Genomic DNA, 17,345 nt, shown 5'->3' on the forward strand with positions numbered 1-17,345 from the left:
GGGCTCTGTAGGGGAGCCAGGGCTCTGTAGGGGAGCCAGGGCTCTGTAGGCGAGCCAGGGCTCTGTAGGTGAGCCAGGGCTCTGTAGGGGAGCCAGGGCTCTGTAGGGGAGGGAAAGTATTCCTCTACCCTCTTAGGCTCCCTGGCTGGGTCTGGAAGTTAAACTGGCAAAGAGAGATTAACAGGAGTAAAGCAGCCACATTTTACTGAATTTTTACATGTCTGTGGGAGCTTTCACAAGAGAATGAAGCCCCAAAGAAGTGACCAGCCCAGGAAGTTTTTATACCTTGTAGAAACAGTACATTTGTGAAGAACTGACAAGACAAAGGGATTTGGGCTAGGGTGAATAAATGGTGAAGGAGTAATTAGGACTATAAGGGTTAGTTTAACAAGGTTTGTTGATACAGCCTTCTTGGCCCTAAGTTCCCCATCTCTGCTGAGAACAACATCTTCTTTCCTCCTGGTGCAGGGAGAGCACCTTCCATGTGGGAGATTTATGGTCTGTTTCAGGGAAGAAAGGGGAGCAGGGGGAGGTCAGAGTGACATTTCTACTTCTGCTGTTTTCTCAAACTCCTTCAGCTTAATTGATATTCAATATGCCGAGGTGCCATATTTTGGGGTATCATGTCCTGAACCCCATCACCTCCAAGGTGGATGTGAGGAGGGCCACATCCAGGGCTCACCATGAACACTAAGAGCCTGGCCTACCCTAAGCTCTTCCTCCAGGCCCCTGAGCATGTTTACTGTGAGTACCGTCTACAGAGGGGAGCGCACAGGATCATAGCAGACGACCCCATTCAGTAGGGCTGAGTATCACTCCTGACTCCAGCCACTGCCCAGCTGTCTGAGGTCAGGAACACTTTCCAGCTGTTTTTCTTTTCTTTTTTTTTTTCCTGGCCCATCCAGTCATCCTCTTCTACAAAATTACTATGATCATCAAGTCAGTATGGAAATACTGAGCCCGTGACCTTTTTAATTCCCTTTTCCTGAGAAAGGGTGAAATCTACTAACAGCAGAGGTTATACCCAAAGACTCAGTAACATGTCCTAGGAATAAGCAGGAGCTTGGAGAGAAGGCTATAGAATGGGTGGGGGTGGGAGGCAGGACTGAACCAAGCATACCCAGACCCCAGGGGACAGGGCGCTCCTGCTAACATCTGGGGTCCAGACCTGCAGTCCAGCTGCAGCATTAAAATCCATCACAGGGAGCGGCGGGGATGGGAGGTTGGGAGAACCATCAATTCCCTTATCATCTTTCATTTGGAGTAGTTCTGCTAATTGTACTTCTTCTTCCTTTTTTTTTAAGTGTGGGAAATTTTTAATAAGAAAGTTAATTGAGGAAGGATTAAGAAAATGAACTAGCTAAAAGTTATATTTTCAATTACATTTCGTTTATCCAACCGGGAAGTCTATAAATATTGTTAATGGTGCTTCTTAATAAATGTTTGTGATAAATGCACTGGTCCCATATTTTAGATAATTTTAGGAGCGTTAGGATTGGGGAAATATGCCACTGGACAACTTTCTATAAAATCTGTTATTTGAGTTTATTTATTAAAAAATATGACATAAAATATTTGGATAATAGTTAACATCTATGTAGTATTTACTCTAAGCCAGGCACAGTTTAGGTGCTTGATTTTAATCCTTACCATAACTGTATTTATAAACATTGTTATCTTTTTTTTCCCAATGAAGAAAATAAGGCACAGACAGTACCTTGCCTGAGGCCACACAGCTAGAACATGTTAAAACCAGGATTTGGACCCAGACTGGTCTGGCTTCAGGTTGTAGATTCTTAGCTGCTATAGGGTCCTGCCTGAGAATCAGGGGTTTCAAGTAACAGGTTAACAAGAAGAAGTGTTTTACTCCAGACTCAAATTATGGAAGCCAAAGAAGCAAAAGCAGTGAGTTGGAGTAGGTGGGAGTTAACTCAGGAAGGCTTCCTTGAAGAAATGGATTTGGAGTTGGTCTAAAAGGGGGTCATGCAGACAGGTACACAGGGACCCTGCCGTGGGTATTCCTCGTGGTTGGCCACAGCTTGGTGGGAAGAGCACAGTTCATGGTAACTAACAGGACCTCCTCATAGAAACTGCCATTCGCTAGCTTTTCACTTTTTAAACTAGTGAGAAGGAAAATCCAGGCTAACAGCCAATGCTGGTAAGGATGCTGAGAAACAGGTATCCTATCACTGGTGGTATCACAGATCATTGCAACTCTACTGAAATGTAATTTGCAATGCATCTCAGGAGCTATAAAAATACTCATGCCGTTTGAGCCACTCATTTTATTTCTAGGAGTCTACTCTTAGAAAACAAACCCAGAACATGAAAGGAAAGGAACTATGTGTAGGAAAAGGTTCATTGCAGCAATATTTGCAGGGACAAGGTAAAAAAACAGGGCATATGAATCTCTAACATTGGGGACATGTTTACAAAAACTGTGTTAATGTTTCTAACATTAATGTCCATTAAAAGGATGATCGTGAATACTATGAGACACATATAGAATGCCTATAAGTACTCCTAAATAATCTATATGCATTGATATATGTAAATATATGTACATATGGTTATCCCCATATGAATACAGCTAGTTTTTCCCTTTGCCATATTTGAACAATTAGCAGTACCAAGAAGGTATCCATCAAAATGCAAAGAATAATTATGATGCAGTAATAGGAATGTCAGGGGCTTTATTCCCCTTTTGACAAATTTTCTAGGATGTGCTTATATAATAAAATTATTTTTTAGCAAACCAAAGCAGTGAAGAGGAGAGGCCCCCTCCTGTTGGCAGAGGTGACCATGCACTCACCGTGAACACCTTCTCTGGGGCCCCCTTAGCCCTCATGTTGGTGTCGTGGACGTGCTTGAGAATCATCCAGGCTTCGTCATGTTTGCCCATCTGGTAAAACCAAGGAAAGAGACATGAACAATCTTTTGCTGATCAGGGGTGGAAAACCCTACAAGCCCAACAGGTGCTGATACCCAAGTCTGAGGCGATTGGCCATGGATGTGTTACTATCTAGGGCTTGTGAAAGACAAGGACAAGTTTCTGTCACAGCCCATCTTGGAAGGATAATATAGTTGTACCTTCAAGGTGTAAATGCTGGGTATTATTATCATTATAGGCTATGAGTAACTATTCATAGTTTAAGGTTGAATAGACTGCAGGGTGGGAGCCATGTTCCTCCCTGGCAGGAAAAAGCAAAGACACAACATGTGATGGGTTGAACTGTGTCCCCGACCCTAAAAATATGTTGAAGTTCTAGCTGCCAGTACCCCAAAATGTGACCTTATTTGGAAGTAGGGTTACTACAGATGTAATTACTTAAGATGAGGTCATACTGGGGTAGGGTGCACCCCTAATCCAACATGACTGGTGTCTTTATAAGAAGAAGCCCATGTGAAGACCCAGAGACACACAGAAAGAACACCGTGTGGTGACAAAGGCAGAGACTGGAGTGAAACAGCTGCAAGCCAAGGAATGCCAAAAAATGCAAGCAACCCACCAGAAGTTGAAAGAGGCAAGTAAAGATTGCCCTAAGGGCTTCCAAGGGAGTGTGGCCCTGCCAACACCTTGGTTGGGGACTTTTAGCCAACAGACCTGTGAGACAATAAATTTCTGTTACTATGAGCCCCTTGGTTTGTGTGCCTTTGTTAGAGCAGCCCTAGGAAACTCATACACAATGAAGGGTAACTTTTGAGATAAGCATGGATAAAAAACTCTTTGCTGCATCTGGAACCTGATCAATGGGATGAAAGAAGAAATTCAACAAGGAGGGTCAGTCTGCAGAAAGCTAGAAGGAGGCTTATAAGTAGACTCTGAGAATTGGGCTCCTATCGCCCCTCCACCAGCCCTGCCTGTCTGACCACTGCAAGCACGAGAGCCTCACCACCACCACCACCAAGCTGGAAAACTCACAGGACTCCGGGAGCAGCTTTCTGGAGGAGAGAGGTCCTGCAAAGCCAAGAGTCTTGAAGGGCTTGGGAGCAGTGACAGATTTACAGCCCAGCTCACAGCCGCAACGTGGAAAAACTGCATGCAGCTTTGAAGAGCCTCATAATCAGAACCCCTGGGGAGAGTGGGTGCCAGAAGCATCCTCAGCAGAGCCCCCTCCAGCTCCACCCAGCCTCGGTGAGCAGTGCTGCCGCTCTGTGCTCAGTGAGCTCCCGAGTCCCTACGGCTCTGGCAGTCCTTGGATCCCAGGCGCGCAAACATCACGATGGATTTAATGATGGGCCAGGTCAGCCAACATGGGACCAAGGGGCTGGAGCAGCAGGGCTAGCTCCTGTCGCTGTTCCATTGCCCTCACACGGGCTGGGGGCGCTGACTCACCTCTAGCAGAAACCTCGGGCTCTCTGGCATGAACTTCAGGGCCACCATGGACACAGTGCAGGGCAGAGCGCAGACGATGACAAACACTCTCCAGCTGTGGAAGTGGTAGTTGGTGCCCATGCTGAAGCCCCAGCCTGTGAAGAAGCAGTCAGAGGCTCTCTGACACACGGTCTTAGAGTGACCTTCGAGCACTGGCCTTCAAACCCTGGGGCACAAGAGCCTCACCTGGGGAGCAGGTTAACATGCAGACTCCCTGGCTGTGCCCCCAAAGCCTCTGATTCTGAAAGGCGCTGGGAATCTGCATCTTGTCAACCCCGTAGGCAGGCCTGGCCTGACACTTATGGGGCCTTGGGTAGGAGTACAAATGGAGGCACCATCCCATATTTCTATATATTCATTAAAATTTCAGTTAAACTGTTAGGTAACAGATGTTCCATCCTCCTGCTTAACAAATAAGGAACTGGAAGGCCAAGCCCTGACCTCCCCAAGGCCCCCCCTTTACAGGACCCCTTTCTGTCCCCCCACCAGCCCCTCCTGTAGAATGAGGGGCCTCATGCCAACAGGTGTGGTCACACCACACACACCACCGTGGTGAGAGTGGGTGTCCTTGTCATGATCCCTTGAGTTTAGTGGGGAGTCCTAGGTCCTGAGTACCCAGTGCATGATCTGGATGGAGTGAGGTTGTGGCCTTAGGGATGCACATTGCCTCGTGGGAAGGGGTACAGCTGGAGGAAAGCCAGAGCAGGGCCTTATGTGACCCAGGGTTTTGATGGGGGATTAGTCTTACCCAAGTCAAAGGGCAATACCAGCTCTAGGTGATTCCAATGCACAGGGCTCAGGACCACACTTTGAAAAAACACTGTCAGTGATAATACTAATTATTTTTAAAGAAACTGAGCTTCTACATTCAAATGAATTCTACCATCATTGAAATGGAGAGGTGAATAGCTCCTACTCAGCTTTCAGTATTCAAAGCATTTCTAAAATCCATTTTCAGAAATTGCCTTCAGGATCTACAAAACATTCCTTCAAATATCTTCGTAAGTAGCAAATTTCCCTCTTTCAAGGAACGATAACACAGTGAAAAGTGCCTGGACTTTTGCAGTCACATAGATCAGAGTTCAAATCCTGGCTTTCTCACATCGTTATTGTTATGTTGGTGGGTTTTCACAGCTGTAGAAGGCAGGTAATGGTACTTCCACAGATTTGCTGTGTGTGAAAGCTCCCGGCAACCAAAAATAATTCACCTGCTTTGAGGGTAGATTTGATTTGTTTAGAACTAGTTACATGACAGTTAGTGCCAAAGATGTTGAGTAAAATAGATGAATATCAGCAAAGATCAGCAAAAGGATTGTTTTCGTTTAAAGCCAAGGTTATGAAATAGACTGGTTCTCTCATGCCACTCAAAACAATCTCTGAAGACAATTCCAACAGCATTTCTTAAAAAGACCAAACTTTATAAATAAATATATTGATTTCTAAAGTTCAAATGGTGAACATTATTCGGCTGTAAAATCTCTGTTCCATTTACTTAAAAATATACTATATGGCCAACTCCGGAGGTGGGCAGTTTATGTCTTGAATTCTCTCTTACCATCGCGGTTCAATTTGTTCTACTGGCATGGGACTCCTAACCAATATCTGCTGTTTCTGCAGATATTTCTTACTCTATTTGCACAATGGAATGACTGGCCGGAGGGAATCCCAGGTGAAAAAACATGGGGCTGTGGCCGCTTTTACACAATGGCCACAGAACATAATACACATAATACATCCAACATTCTCAATCAGACTCAAATCTCTTTTTTGCACAGCCTGGCCTGTTCTCCTTCCATCTCACTGCAGTTTGTTCATTTTTTTAATATATATATAAATTTATTTATTTATTTATTTTTGGCTGCTTTGGGTCTTCGTTGCTGCGTGTGGGCTCTCTCTAGTTGTGGCGAGCGGGGGCTGCTCTTCGTTGCAGTACACGGGTTTCTCATTGCGGTGGCTTCTCTTGTTGCAGAGAAGGGGCTCTAGGCGCATGGGCTTCAGTAGTTGCGGCATGTGGGCTCAGTAGTTGTGATGCACGGGTTTAGTTGTTCCGAGACATGTGGGACCTTTCTGGACCAGGGCTCGAACCCGTGTCCCCTGCACTGGCAGGCGGATTCTTAACCACTGCTCCACTAGGGAAGTCCCTGTTTGTTCATTTTAATTTTAATTAAGAAGTCTTTCCTCTCTCGGGAGTGACAACAGAAAGAAGAAGGCAAATCCATAGTAAGATTTCCACATCCTCAGCTCATGTCCAAAAACCACTCTGGCGTAATCAGAAATAAAGCTGACCAAAACTACATAGCAGTCAAACTCAGGTGGGTAACAAGAGAAGAAGGGTAGAAGCAGGTATGTTTAGAAAGTATTCTGCCTCAGAGAGATTTTTTTTCTTAATGATAATACATGCAAATTATCCAAAATCCATTATTCCCTCATGCCTCTCTGGTTTTTATGGTGATTTTACTAATCTGTACTTATCACATTCATTAGGCACATCTTTGGGGCCTTAAGTCAATTAAAATTAAACAGTGAACTGCAAATATATAGGACTACTATTAATTTGGAGGCAGGGATTGTTCTGGTCACTGATCTTTTAGCTTGCCTTACTTTTCTCCATCAGGATTTCTCAAACAGCTGGTGCTGCTGACTACAGTGGGAATTAATCTCCCATAATATATCCATTTTGGGTGGGCTATGCCCATGAGTTCCCAGAAAAACATTCTGAGGTTTGTAATTTTCTTTCTCAATGGCTCAGTCACCCAAATTCCTGGTGCCAAGACCTCCCATCACTTCATTCCTGCAAAAGCAGTTAAATGGTTTGCACAAGCTATGTACAAACATCAAGTCTCCTTTCCGGATCACCCTTGCATTTGTCCCTGCTGAGTGGAGGGGGTTTTAGAGGATTAATGTCTTAGGTCTGTTGGGAAATACCATCAAATGTCTCTGTAGGGCTTCCCTGGTGGCGCAGTGGTTGAGAATCTGCCTGCCAATGCAGGGGACACGGGTTCAAGCCCTGGTCTGTGAGGATCCCACATGCCGCAGAGCAACTGGGCCCGTGAGCCACAACTGCTGAGCCTGCGCGTCTGGAGCCTGTGCTCCACAACGGGAGAGGCCCGCGCACCGCGATGAAGAGTGGCCCCCGCTCGCTGCAACTAGAGAAAGCCCTCGCACAGAAACGAAGACCCAACACAGCCCAAGAAATAAATAAATAAATAAATAAGTAAAAATTAAAAAAAAAAAAAAAATGTCTCTGTTCACTGTGGACAGAACACCTGGTCCTGGTAAAATGAGGTTTAAAATAAATAATCACTCCTGTTACACTGTGATTCTGGTCCACCATATTTCTAGGATGGGTTGCCCTCAAGTTAATGCCTGTTTCAATTAAGCCTAATCATCCACGAGGCTGGTATTTTTAAATGGAATGTAAAAGCCATAGATTTCTTACAGGCATACAAATAGGAAAATATCCTATCCATTTGGAGTAAGATACTTAACCACAAGCCCTGCTATCAGCCAGGAGCTATGTGGCCCCTCTGCCATGGGCATCCCACTTAGTCTTGGTCAGTGTGTCCCCAGCCTGAATTCTTTTATTGCTTTTTTAGAAACCAGACACCCAGACATTGTGTGTTTGTGTGTGCAAAGTGAAGTGAAAAAATGATGCAGTTTGTAGTGACTATTGTGGGTTGCTCCCCTCACAACATCCTTCCCATCCTTCCTCTCCACTGGGTTGCAGACTTGTGGTTTGGGTGGGACTGACCCCATCCCCAGTGTCAGGGATGGAGAAGAAAGTATATGAAATGCCCAGGACCTGGCATCCTCTGGGGTTTAGTGATTGGCTGAGGTGAGCACATGACTTAAGTTGATCCAATCAGAGGGAAGCCAAGGACCTTTGCTCATTGGTTGGTTGTGAGGGCAGTTCCCTTGTGGAACAAGTAGTCTGCAAATAGGGCTAGAATTGCTAATGCAGCTTGGAGGGAAACCAGCCCAAATACTAGAGTCATCTCCAAAATTTTCTCAACATTATTTGCCTCCCAAGAATTGCTGGATGTTAGGGCTGGCACAGATCGGATCTCCTGAGTCTATTCTCTTTGCTTCCTTCTCTCCATTTTATAGATGAAGGAACCAAGGCTGGACAAGCTAGAGTGACCTGTCCCAAATTACACAGAACCACTATTTTGACTCAGCTTTTATCCAGAGTCTATTTGTTCCCCACCCCCAACAAAATTTTCTAACTCAATTTATATGTAGAAATAGTTTCTTAGTGTTAACACATTTGGATCAATTAACAGGGGAAATGATATTATAGGAAGAATTGTGGGGACAAAAGCAATTCCTTGGACCCATATAACCAACAGCCTGGATAATTAAAGTATGCATTTTGGGGAAGGGTAGAATGCAGAGCCTGATATCAGGAGTAATACAATTTTGTATCTAAAATTATGTAGAATTACCTATGGTAACAGAATTATCTGGAAAACCCTTCAACTCTTTATTTCATTATTCCTGTTCGTATTTCTTCTCTGTGTCTGATACAAAAATCCAGTGGGATATGGCAAAGGTAACTTGATCGTCCCAAACCCATTTCCTCTACCTTCTGGGCACACAGCTAGGTCACATTTCCCAGTGTCCTTTGCTGTAGTGTGTGGTCATATTACAGATTTGGGGCCAATGGGGTGTGAGCAAAGAAGATGTGATCCAATTCCTAGCCTGTCCTTCAAAAACATCCACATACAACTGTCCATGTTCTTTCACTGAACCAACATGTAGGTTACCTGTTGAAGAGGGTAGATCACATGCTGGAGGGAACCTGAGCCCTGGGATTACTGATGGAGCAGAGCTGCCTGCAGATCAGAAACACCAGCCGGGCTTTGCAGGAGGGGAAAACTTCTTTGGTATTAAACCACTAAGGTTTCAGGGTTTATCAGGTACTCAGGGTAACACACCCAGCATCCCCTTAACTAATACGATAGGGATTGTCTACACCAAAGCTTCTTCTTAAAAAGATAATACAGAAGCCTCCATTAGCCCAGAACACACATCAGAGAGGGTCAGATTTAAAACAAGCATACCAGGAGAAAAAGGAACCCTCCTACACTGTTGGTGGGGATGTAAATTGGTAAAGTCACTATGGATAACATTATGGAGGTTCCTTAAAGAACTAAAAATAGAGTTGCCATATGATCCAGCAATCCCACCTGTGGGCATATATCTGGACAAAACTCTAATTCAAAAAGATGCATGCACCCCTATGTTCATAGCAGCACTATTTACAACAGCCAAGACATGGAAGCAGCTTAAACGTCCATGGACAGATGAACGGATGAAGAAGATGTGGCACATATATAAGATGGAATATTACTCAGCCATTAAAAAGAATGAAATAATGCCATTTGCAGCAACATGGATGGACCCAGAGATTATCATACTAAGTGAAGTAAGACGGACAGAGAAAGACAATTATCATATGATATCACTTATATGTGGAATCTAAAAAATGATACAAATTAACTTCCAAAACAGGAATAAACCCACAGACATAGAAAACAAATTTATGGTTACCAAAGGGGAAAGAGGGAAGAGGGATATATTAGAAGTTTGGGATTAACATATACACACTACTGTATATAAAATAGATAACCAATAAGGACCTACTGTATAGCACAGGAACTATATTCAATATTGGGTTGGCCAAAAAGTTCGTTTGGGGTTTTCTGTAAAATGTTATGGAAAAAAACCGAACGAACTTTTTGGCCACCCAATATTTTGTAATAATCTATAAGGGAAAAAATCTGAAAAGAAGAGTTGAGCTGCACAGTGGAAGATGGCAGTGTGGGAAGACATGGAGTTTGCATCTTCCCACAACTAGGGCGCCTGCCAGACGCTGGTGGGGGACCTCAATGCCTAAGGAGACAGGAGGAATCCCTGAGTGACTGGGTAGGATGTGGGGGGAGTGAGGGGGGGAGGAGAAGTGGAGACCATACAGGACCTGTGCCCCTGAGGGGTGGCTGGGAGGGGGTAGGGGTTCCCATGCCTGGAGGGACCCCTGGGGGCTTGGAGGATCGGGGGGAGCACGCCTAGCATTTCCCCTGCCCAGTCGGGCCCTGGGAAGCCTGCAGGGCTCCCACACTCGTTACGCCACCCTCCAAGGCCCCCTGCAGGCCGCATTGGTCCTAAGGGCATAGGAGGGAGGTGGGGGGGTGCAAAAGAGGAGAGGCGGATGGAGGGGGAACCCTCCAGGACTGGAGGACAAGGGGAGGCATGGCAGCTGTTTCTCTCAAGCCCTGGGATGCCTGCTGGGCTCCCAGGCCTGGTCCTCCATTCTCTGAGGCCCCCTCTGGCTGCGGGGGTCCTAGGGGCATAGGAGGGAAGGAGGGGGGGAAGAAGAAGAGAGGCCAATGGGGTGGGGCCCTCAAGGATGGGGGGAATGCGCCTAGTGTTTCCCCCACCCACTCGGACCCAGTGAGCTTGCTGGGGTCCTGGACCTGGTCCTCCGACCTCCAAGGCCAGAGGCACTCCTGGGCCCCTCCTGTTGCATTGAGCCTAAGCCCCACCCCCCAACCCCCCAGGGCCTTTTCCAATCCTAAGCATAGGCTGCACCCACCACCTAAACCCCGCCCCTGCCTAAGCCCCGCCCCCCACAGCCAAGGCCTTTTCTGGCTCTTTTTTTTCCTCCTCTTTTTTTACTATTTAGGTTCTGTTTTACCTTCCAGTTGTTGCTTCATCTATATATATATACTTTTTTCTTTCTAACATATGTTAGTTTTCTAATCTTATTTTATTTTTTACTCTTTGTTATTGTTCTGCTCATTTTTTTCTTTTTTCTGTGTCCTTCTTTCTTATTTTTTTCTTTTTATTTTGCCTCCCCACATGGCTTGCAGGATCTTGGTTCACAAGCTGGGGGTTGGGCCTGAGCTCCTGTGGTGGGAGCTCTGAGTCTGAACCACTGGACTAACAGAGAACCTCAGACCCCAGGGAATATTCATTGGAGTGAGGTCTCCATGAGGTCCTCATCTCTGTACCAAAACCCAGCTCTACCCAACAGCCTACAAACTCCAGTGCTGGAAGCCTCAGGTCAAATAACCAGAAAGACAGGAACACAATCCCATGCATCAAAAAAAAAAAAAAAAAAATTGAAACGACAAAAAAAATATGTCACAGATAAAGGAGCAAGTCTTGTAGGATAAAAAACTACAAGACTAAATAAATAAAGAAGAAATAGGAAACCTACCTGAAAAAAGGATTCAGAGTAATGATAGTAAAGATGATCCAGAATTTCAGAAATAGAATGGAGGCACAGATTGAGAAAATACAAGAAATGTTTAACAAAGATCTAGAAGAACTAAAGAACAAACAAACAGAGATGAACAACTCAGTACTGAAATGAAAAATATACTAGAAGAACTCAATAACGGAATAACTGAGGCAGAAGAACGAATAAGTGAGCTGGAAGACAGAATGGTGGAATTCACTGCCGCAAAACAGAATAAAGAAAAAAGAATGAAAAGAAATGAAGACAGTTTAAGAGACCTCTGGGACAACACTAAAAGTACCAACATTCCAATTACAGGGCTCCCAGAAGAAGAAGAGAAAAAGAAAGGGTCTGAGAAAATATTTGAAGAGATTATAGTGGAAAACTTCCCTAACATGGGAAAGGAAATAGTCACCCAAGTCCAGGAAGTGCATAGAGTCCCATATAGGATAAATCCTAGGAGAAACACACCAAGACACATATTAATCAAACTAACAAAAATCAAATTCAAAGAAAAAGTATTAAAAGCAGCAAGGGAAAAGCAAAAAATAACATACAAAGGAATTCCCATAAGGTTATCAACTGATTTTTCAACAGAAACTCTGCAGGCCAGAAAGGAGTGGCAGGATATACTTAAAGTGATGAAAGAGAAAAACCTACAACCAAGATTACTCTACCCAGCAAGGATCTCATTCAGATTCGATGGAGAAATCAAAAGCTTTTCAGACAAGCAAAAGCTAAGAGAATTCAGCACCACCAAACCAGCTCTACAACAAATGCTAAAGGAACTTCTCTAAGTGGGAAACAAAAGAGAAGAAAAGTACCTACAAAAACAAACCCAAAACAATTCAGAAAATGGTCATAGGAACATACATATCGATAACAACCTTGAATGTAAGTGGGTTAAATGCTCCAAACAAAAGACACAGGCTGGTTGACTGGATACAAAAACAAGACCCATATACATGCTGTCTACAAGAGACCCACTTCAGACCTAGGGACACATACACTGAAAGTGAGGGGATGGAAAAAGATATTCCATGCAAATGGAAATCAAAAGAAAGCTGAAATAGCAATACTGGTATCAGATAAGACAGACTTTAAAATAAAGAGTGCTACAAGAGATAAGGAGGACACTACATAATGATCAAGGGATCACTCCCAGAAGATATAACAATTATAAATATTTATGCACCCATCTTAGGAGCACCTCAATACATAAGGCAAATGCTAACAACCATAAAAGGGGAAATTGACAGTAACACAATAATAGTAAGTGACTTTAACACCCCACTTACACCAATGGATAGATCATCCAAACAGAAAATAAATAAGGAAACCCAAGCTTTAAATGACACAATAGACCAGATAGATTTAATTGATATTTATAGGACATTCCACCATAAGTGGCAGAATACACTTTCTTCTCAAGTGCACATGGAACATGTTCCAGGATAGATCACATCTTAGGTCACAAATCAAGCCTCAGAAAATTGAAATCATATCAAGTATCTTTCCTGACCACAATGCTATGAGACTGGAAATCAATTACAGGAAAAAAACTGTAAAAAACACAAATACATGGAGACTAAACAGTGCACTACTAAATAACCAAGAGATCACTGAAAATATCAAAGAAGAAATTTAAAAATACATGGAAACAAGTGACAATGAAAACATGACAACCCAAAATCTATGGGATGCCGCAAAAGCAGTTCTAAGAGGGAAGTTTATAGCAATTCAATCTCACCTCAAGAAACGAGAAAAACTCAAATAAACAATCTAACCTTACACCTAAAGCAACTAGAGAAAGATGAAAAAAGGCAACCCAAAGTCAGTAGAAGGAAAGAAATCATAAAGATCAGAGCAGAAATGAATGAAATAGAAATGAAGAAAACAATAGTAAAGATCAATAAAACTAAAAGTTCATCCTTTGAGAAGATAAACAAAATTGATAAACCTTTAGTCAGACTCATCAAGGAAAAAAGGGAGATGGTGCAAATCAATAAAATTAGAAATGAAAAAGGAGAAATCACAACTGACACCACAGAAATACAAAGGATTATAAGAGACTACTACAAACAACTATATGCCAATAAAACGGACAAACACAAAGAAATGGACAAATTCTTGGAAAGGTAAAATTTCCAAAGACTGGACCAGGAAGAATTAGAAAATATAAACAGACCTATAACAAGTAATGAAATTGAAACTGTAATTTAAAATCTTCCAACAAATAAAAGTCCAGGACCAGATGGCTTCACAGGTGAATTCTATCAAACATTTAGAGAAGAGCTAACACCTATCCTTCTCAAACTCTTCCAAAAAATTGCAGAGGGAGGAACACTCCCAAATTCATTTTACGAAGCCACCATCACCTTGATACAAAAACCAGACAAAAATATCACAGACCAATATCACTGATGAACATAGATGCAAAAATCTGAACAAAATACTAGCAAACAGAATCCTACAACACATTAAAAGGATCATACACCATGATCAAGTGGGATTTATCACAGGAATGCAATAATTCTTCAATATACACAAATCAATCAATGTGATACACCATATTAACAAATAAGGAATAAAAACCATATGATCATCTCAATAGATGCAGTAAAAGCTTTTGACAAAATTCAACACCAATTTATGATGAAAACTCTCCAGGAAATGGGCATAGACGGAGCCTACCTCAACATAATAAAGGCCATATATGACAAACCCACAGCAAACATCATACTCAATGGTGAAAAACTGAAAGCATTTCCACTAAGATCAGGAACAAGACAAAGATGTCCACTCTCGCCACTCTTATTCAACATAGTTTTGGAAAGCCTAGTCGCAGCAATCAGAGAAGAATAAGAAATAAAAATAATACAATTTGGAAAAAAATAAGTAAAACTGTCACTGTTTGCAGATGACATGATACTATACACAGAAAATCCTAAAGATGTTAGTAGAAAACTACCAGAACTAATCAGTGAATTTGGTAAGGTTGCAGATACAAAATTAATGCACAGAAATCTCTGGCATTCCTATACACTAACAATGAAAAATCAGAGAAATTAAGGAAACAATCCCATTTACCATGGCAACAAAAAGAATAAAATACCTAGGAATAAACCTACCTAAGAACGAAAAAGACTTATACTCAGAAAACTATAAAACACTGATGAAAGAAATCAAAGATAACATAAACAAATGGAGAAATATACCATGTTCTTGGATTGGAAGAATCAATATTGTGAAAATGACTATACTACCCAAAGCAATCTACAGATTCAATGCAATCCCTATCAAACTACCAATGGCATCCTTCACAGAATTAGAACAAATAACTTTACAAGTTGTATGGAAACACAAAAGACCCCGAATAGCCAAAGCAATCCTGAGAAAGAAAAATGGAGGTGGAGGAATCAGGCTCCCCAACTTCAAATTATACTACAAAGCTACAGTAATCAAGACAGTATGATACTGGCACAAAAACAGAAACATAGATCAATGGAACAAGATAGAAAGCCCAGAGATAAACCCACGCACATATGGTCACCTAATCTATGACACAGGAGGCAAGAACATACAACGGAGAAAAGACAGCCTCTTCAATAAGTGGTGCTGGGAAAACTGGACAGCTACATGTAAAAGGATGAAATTAGAACACTCCCTAACACCATACACAAAAATAAACTCAAAATGGATTAAAGACCTAAATGTAAGGCCAGACACTATAAAACTCTTAGAGGAAAACATAAGAAGAACACTCTTTGACATAAACCACAGCAAGATCTTTTTTGACCCAACTCCTAGAGTAATGAAAATAAAAACATAAATAAACAAATGGACCTAATTAAACTTAAAAGCTTTTGCACAGCAAAGGAAACCATAAACAAGAGGAAAAGATAACCCTCAGAATGTGAGAAAATATTTGCAAATGAAGCAATGGACAAATGTTTAACCTCCAAAATATACAAACAGCTCATGCAGCTCAATATCAAAAAAACAAACAACCCAATTGAAAAATGGGCAGAAGACCTAAATAGACATTTCACCAAAGAAGACATACAGATGACCAAGAGACACATGAAAAGATGCTCAACATCACTAATTATTAGAGAAATGCAATTCAAAACTACAATGAAGTATCACCTTACACTGGTCAGAATGGCCATCATCAAAAAATCTACAAACAGTAAACGCTGGAGAGGGTGTGGAGAAAAGGGAACCCTCTTGCACTGTTGGTGGGAATGTAAATTGATACAGCCACTATGGAGAACAGTATGGAGGTTCCTTAAAAAACTAAAAATAGAACTACCATATGACCCAGCAATCCCACTACTGGGCATATACCCAGAGAAAACCATAATTCAAAAAGGACACATGCACCCCAATGTTCATTGCAGCACCATTTACAATAGCCAGGTCATGGAAGCAACCTAAATGTCCAACGGTAGATGAATGGATAAAGAAGATGTGGTACATATATACAATGGAATATTACTCAGCCATAAAAAGGAACGAAATTGGGTCATTTGTAGAGATGTGGATGGATCTAGAGACTGTCATACAGAGTGAAATAAGCCAGAAAGAGAAAAACAAATATCGTATATTAACGCATATATGTGGAATCTAGAAAAATGGTACCGATGAAATTATTTGTAGGGTAGGAATTGAGACATAGATGTAGAGAACAGACATGTGGACACAGAGGGGGAAGAGGAAGGTGGGACAAATTGGGAGATTAGGTTTGACATAAGTACACTACCATGTGTAAAATAGATAGCTAGTGGGAACCTGCTGTATAGCACAGGGAGCTCAGGTCGGTGCTCTGTGACAACCTAGATGGGTGGGATAGGGAGAGTGGGAGGGAGGTCCAAGAGGGAGGGGATATAGGTATACATATAGCTGATTCACTTCGTTGTACAGCAGAAACTAACACAACATTGTAAAGCAATTTTACTCCAATAAATAAATAAATAAGAATAACTGGATCTCTTTGCAGTACATCTGAAACTAACACAACATTGTAAGTCAACTATACTTCAATAAATACACACCAAGGAAGGGAATGGGTAGAGAATTGTTGGTCAGTTTCAGGGGCAGTTTCTGTTCCTCCCTATGGTCTGCAGGATTCTGGATGATGCCAAAGCCTACACCCATAATCAGTGGTTCACCAAACATAATTTTGAAGGGTAATGATGATATTACCCAGGATACTCAAAAGGCATAATCAAATTCAAAACTGCTGCCTTCTCCCTACTTCACTCTTAATAAAATCCAATAGTGAAAGTTAATGTTGCCAAGTCTCTGCCTAGAAAATCCAGTTTTTGCAATTATCCAAGATAATAAAATTGTCTCAGCTGAAACCAAGACCTTGTCTGTAAGGGCTGCTCCACGTTTGCAGCTGGCACTAAAATGGAAGGTATACGAGAGCACCACACTGAGGGGGAGGGGGCATGATGATCCAAGGTCAGGCCAAGGCCAAGTCATCAATTTGGCCAAGTCACCAACTTCTTGGCTTCTGTTACAACATCTATAAAATGGGGTTATTGAGCCTAACTTGCTGTGAGGAGGAGGGGTGGAGGAGATGAAGGTTGAAGTCCTTTCAAAGAAAAGGAAGGAAAGAAGAAAGGAAAGGAGAGAAGGAGGGAGGAAGTGAGGGAGGGTAGACTGTATTATTTCCAGAAAGACATGTGTACTGAAATTAGCCATGTGTCTCCAGTGTTG

At 42.3% G+C, this 17,345-nt stretch overlaps 1 protein-coding gene across 3 annotated transcripts in view; it reads right to left on the reverse strand.

The window, feature by feature from the left end:
* SV2B (synaptic vesicle glycoprotein 2B) overlaps nucleotides 1–17,345 on the reverse strand; it is a 75,337-nt gene that overhangs the window by 28,893 nt on the left and 29,099 nt on the right. For all 3 annotated transcript variants that reach the window (XM_068537571.1, XM_068537565.1, XM_068537575.1), the window contains 2 exons: nucleotides 4,337–4,470; nucleotides 2,813–2,902 (listed from right to left, as the gene is read on the reverse strand). In XM_068537571.1, coding sequence (XP_068393672.1) covers nucleotides 2,813–2,902; nucleotides 4,337–4,470 — 224 coding nt within the window. The remainder of the gene's footprint in view (nucleotides 1–2,812; nucleotides 2,903–4,336; nucleotides 4,471–17,345) is intronic.

This window comes from Eschrichtius robustus, chromosome 1, assembly GCF_028021215.1.
Source record: "Eschrichtius robustus isolate mEscRob2 chromosome 1, mEscRob2.pri, whole genome shotgun sequence".
NCBI lineage: Eukaryota > Metazoa > Chordata > Mammalia > Artiodactyla > Eschrichtiidae > Eschrichtius > Eschrichtius robustus.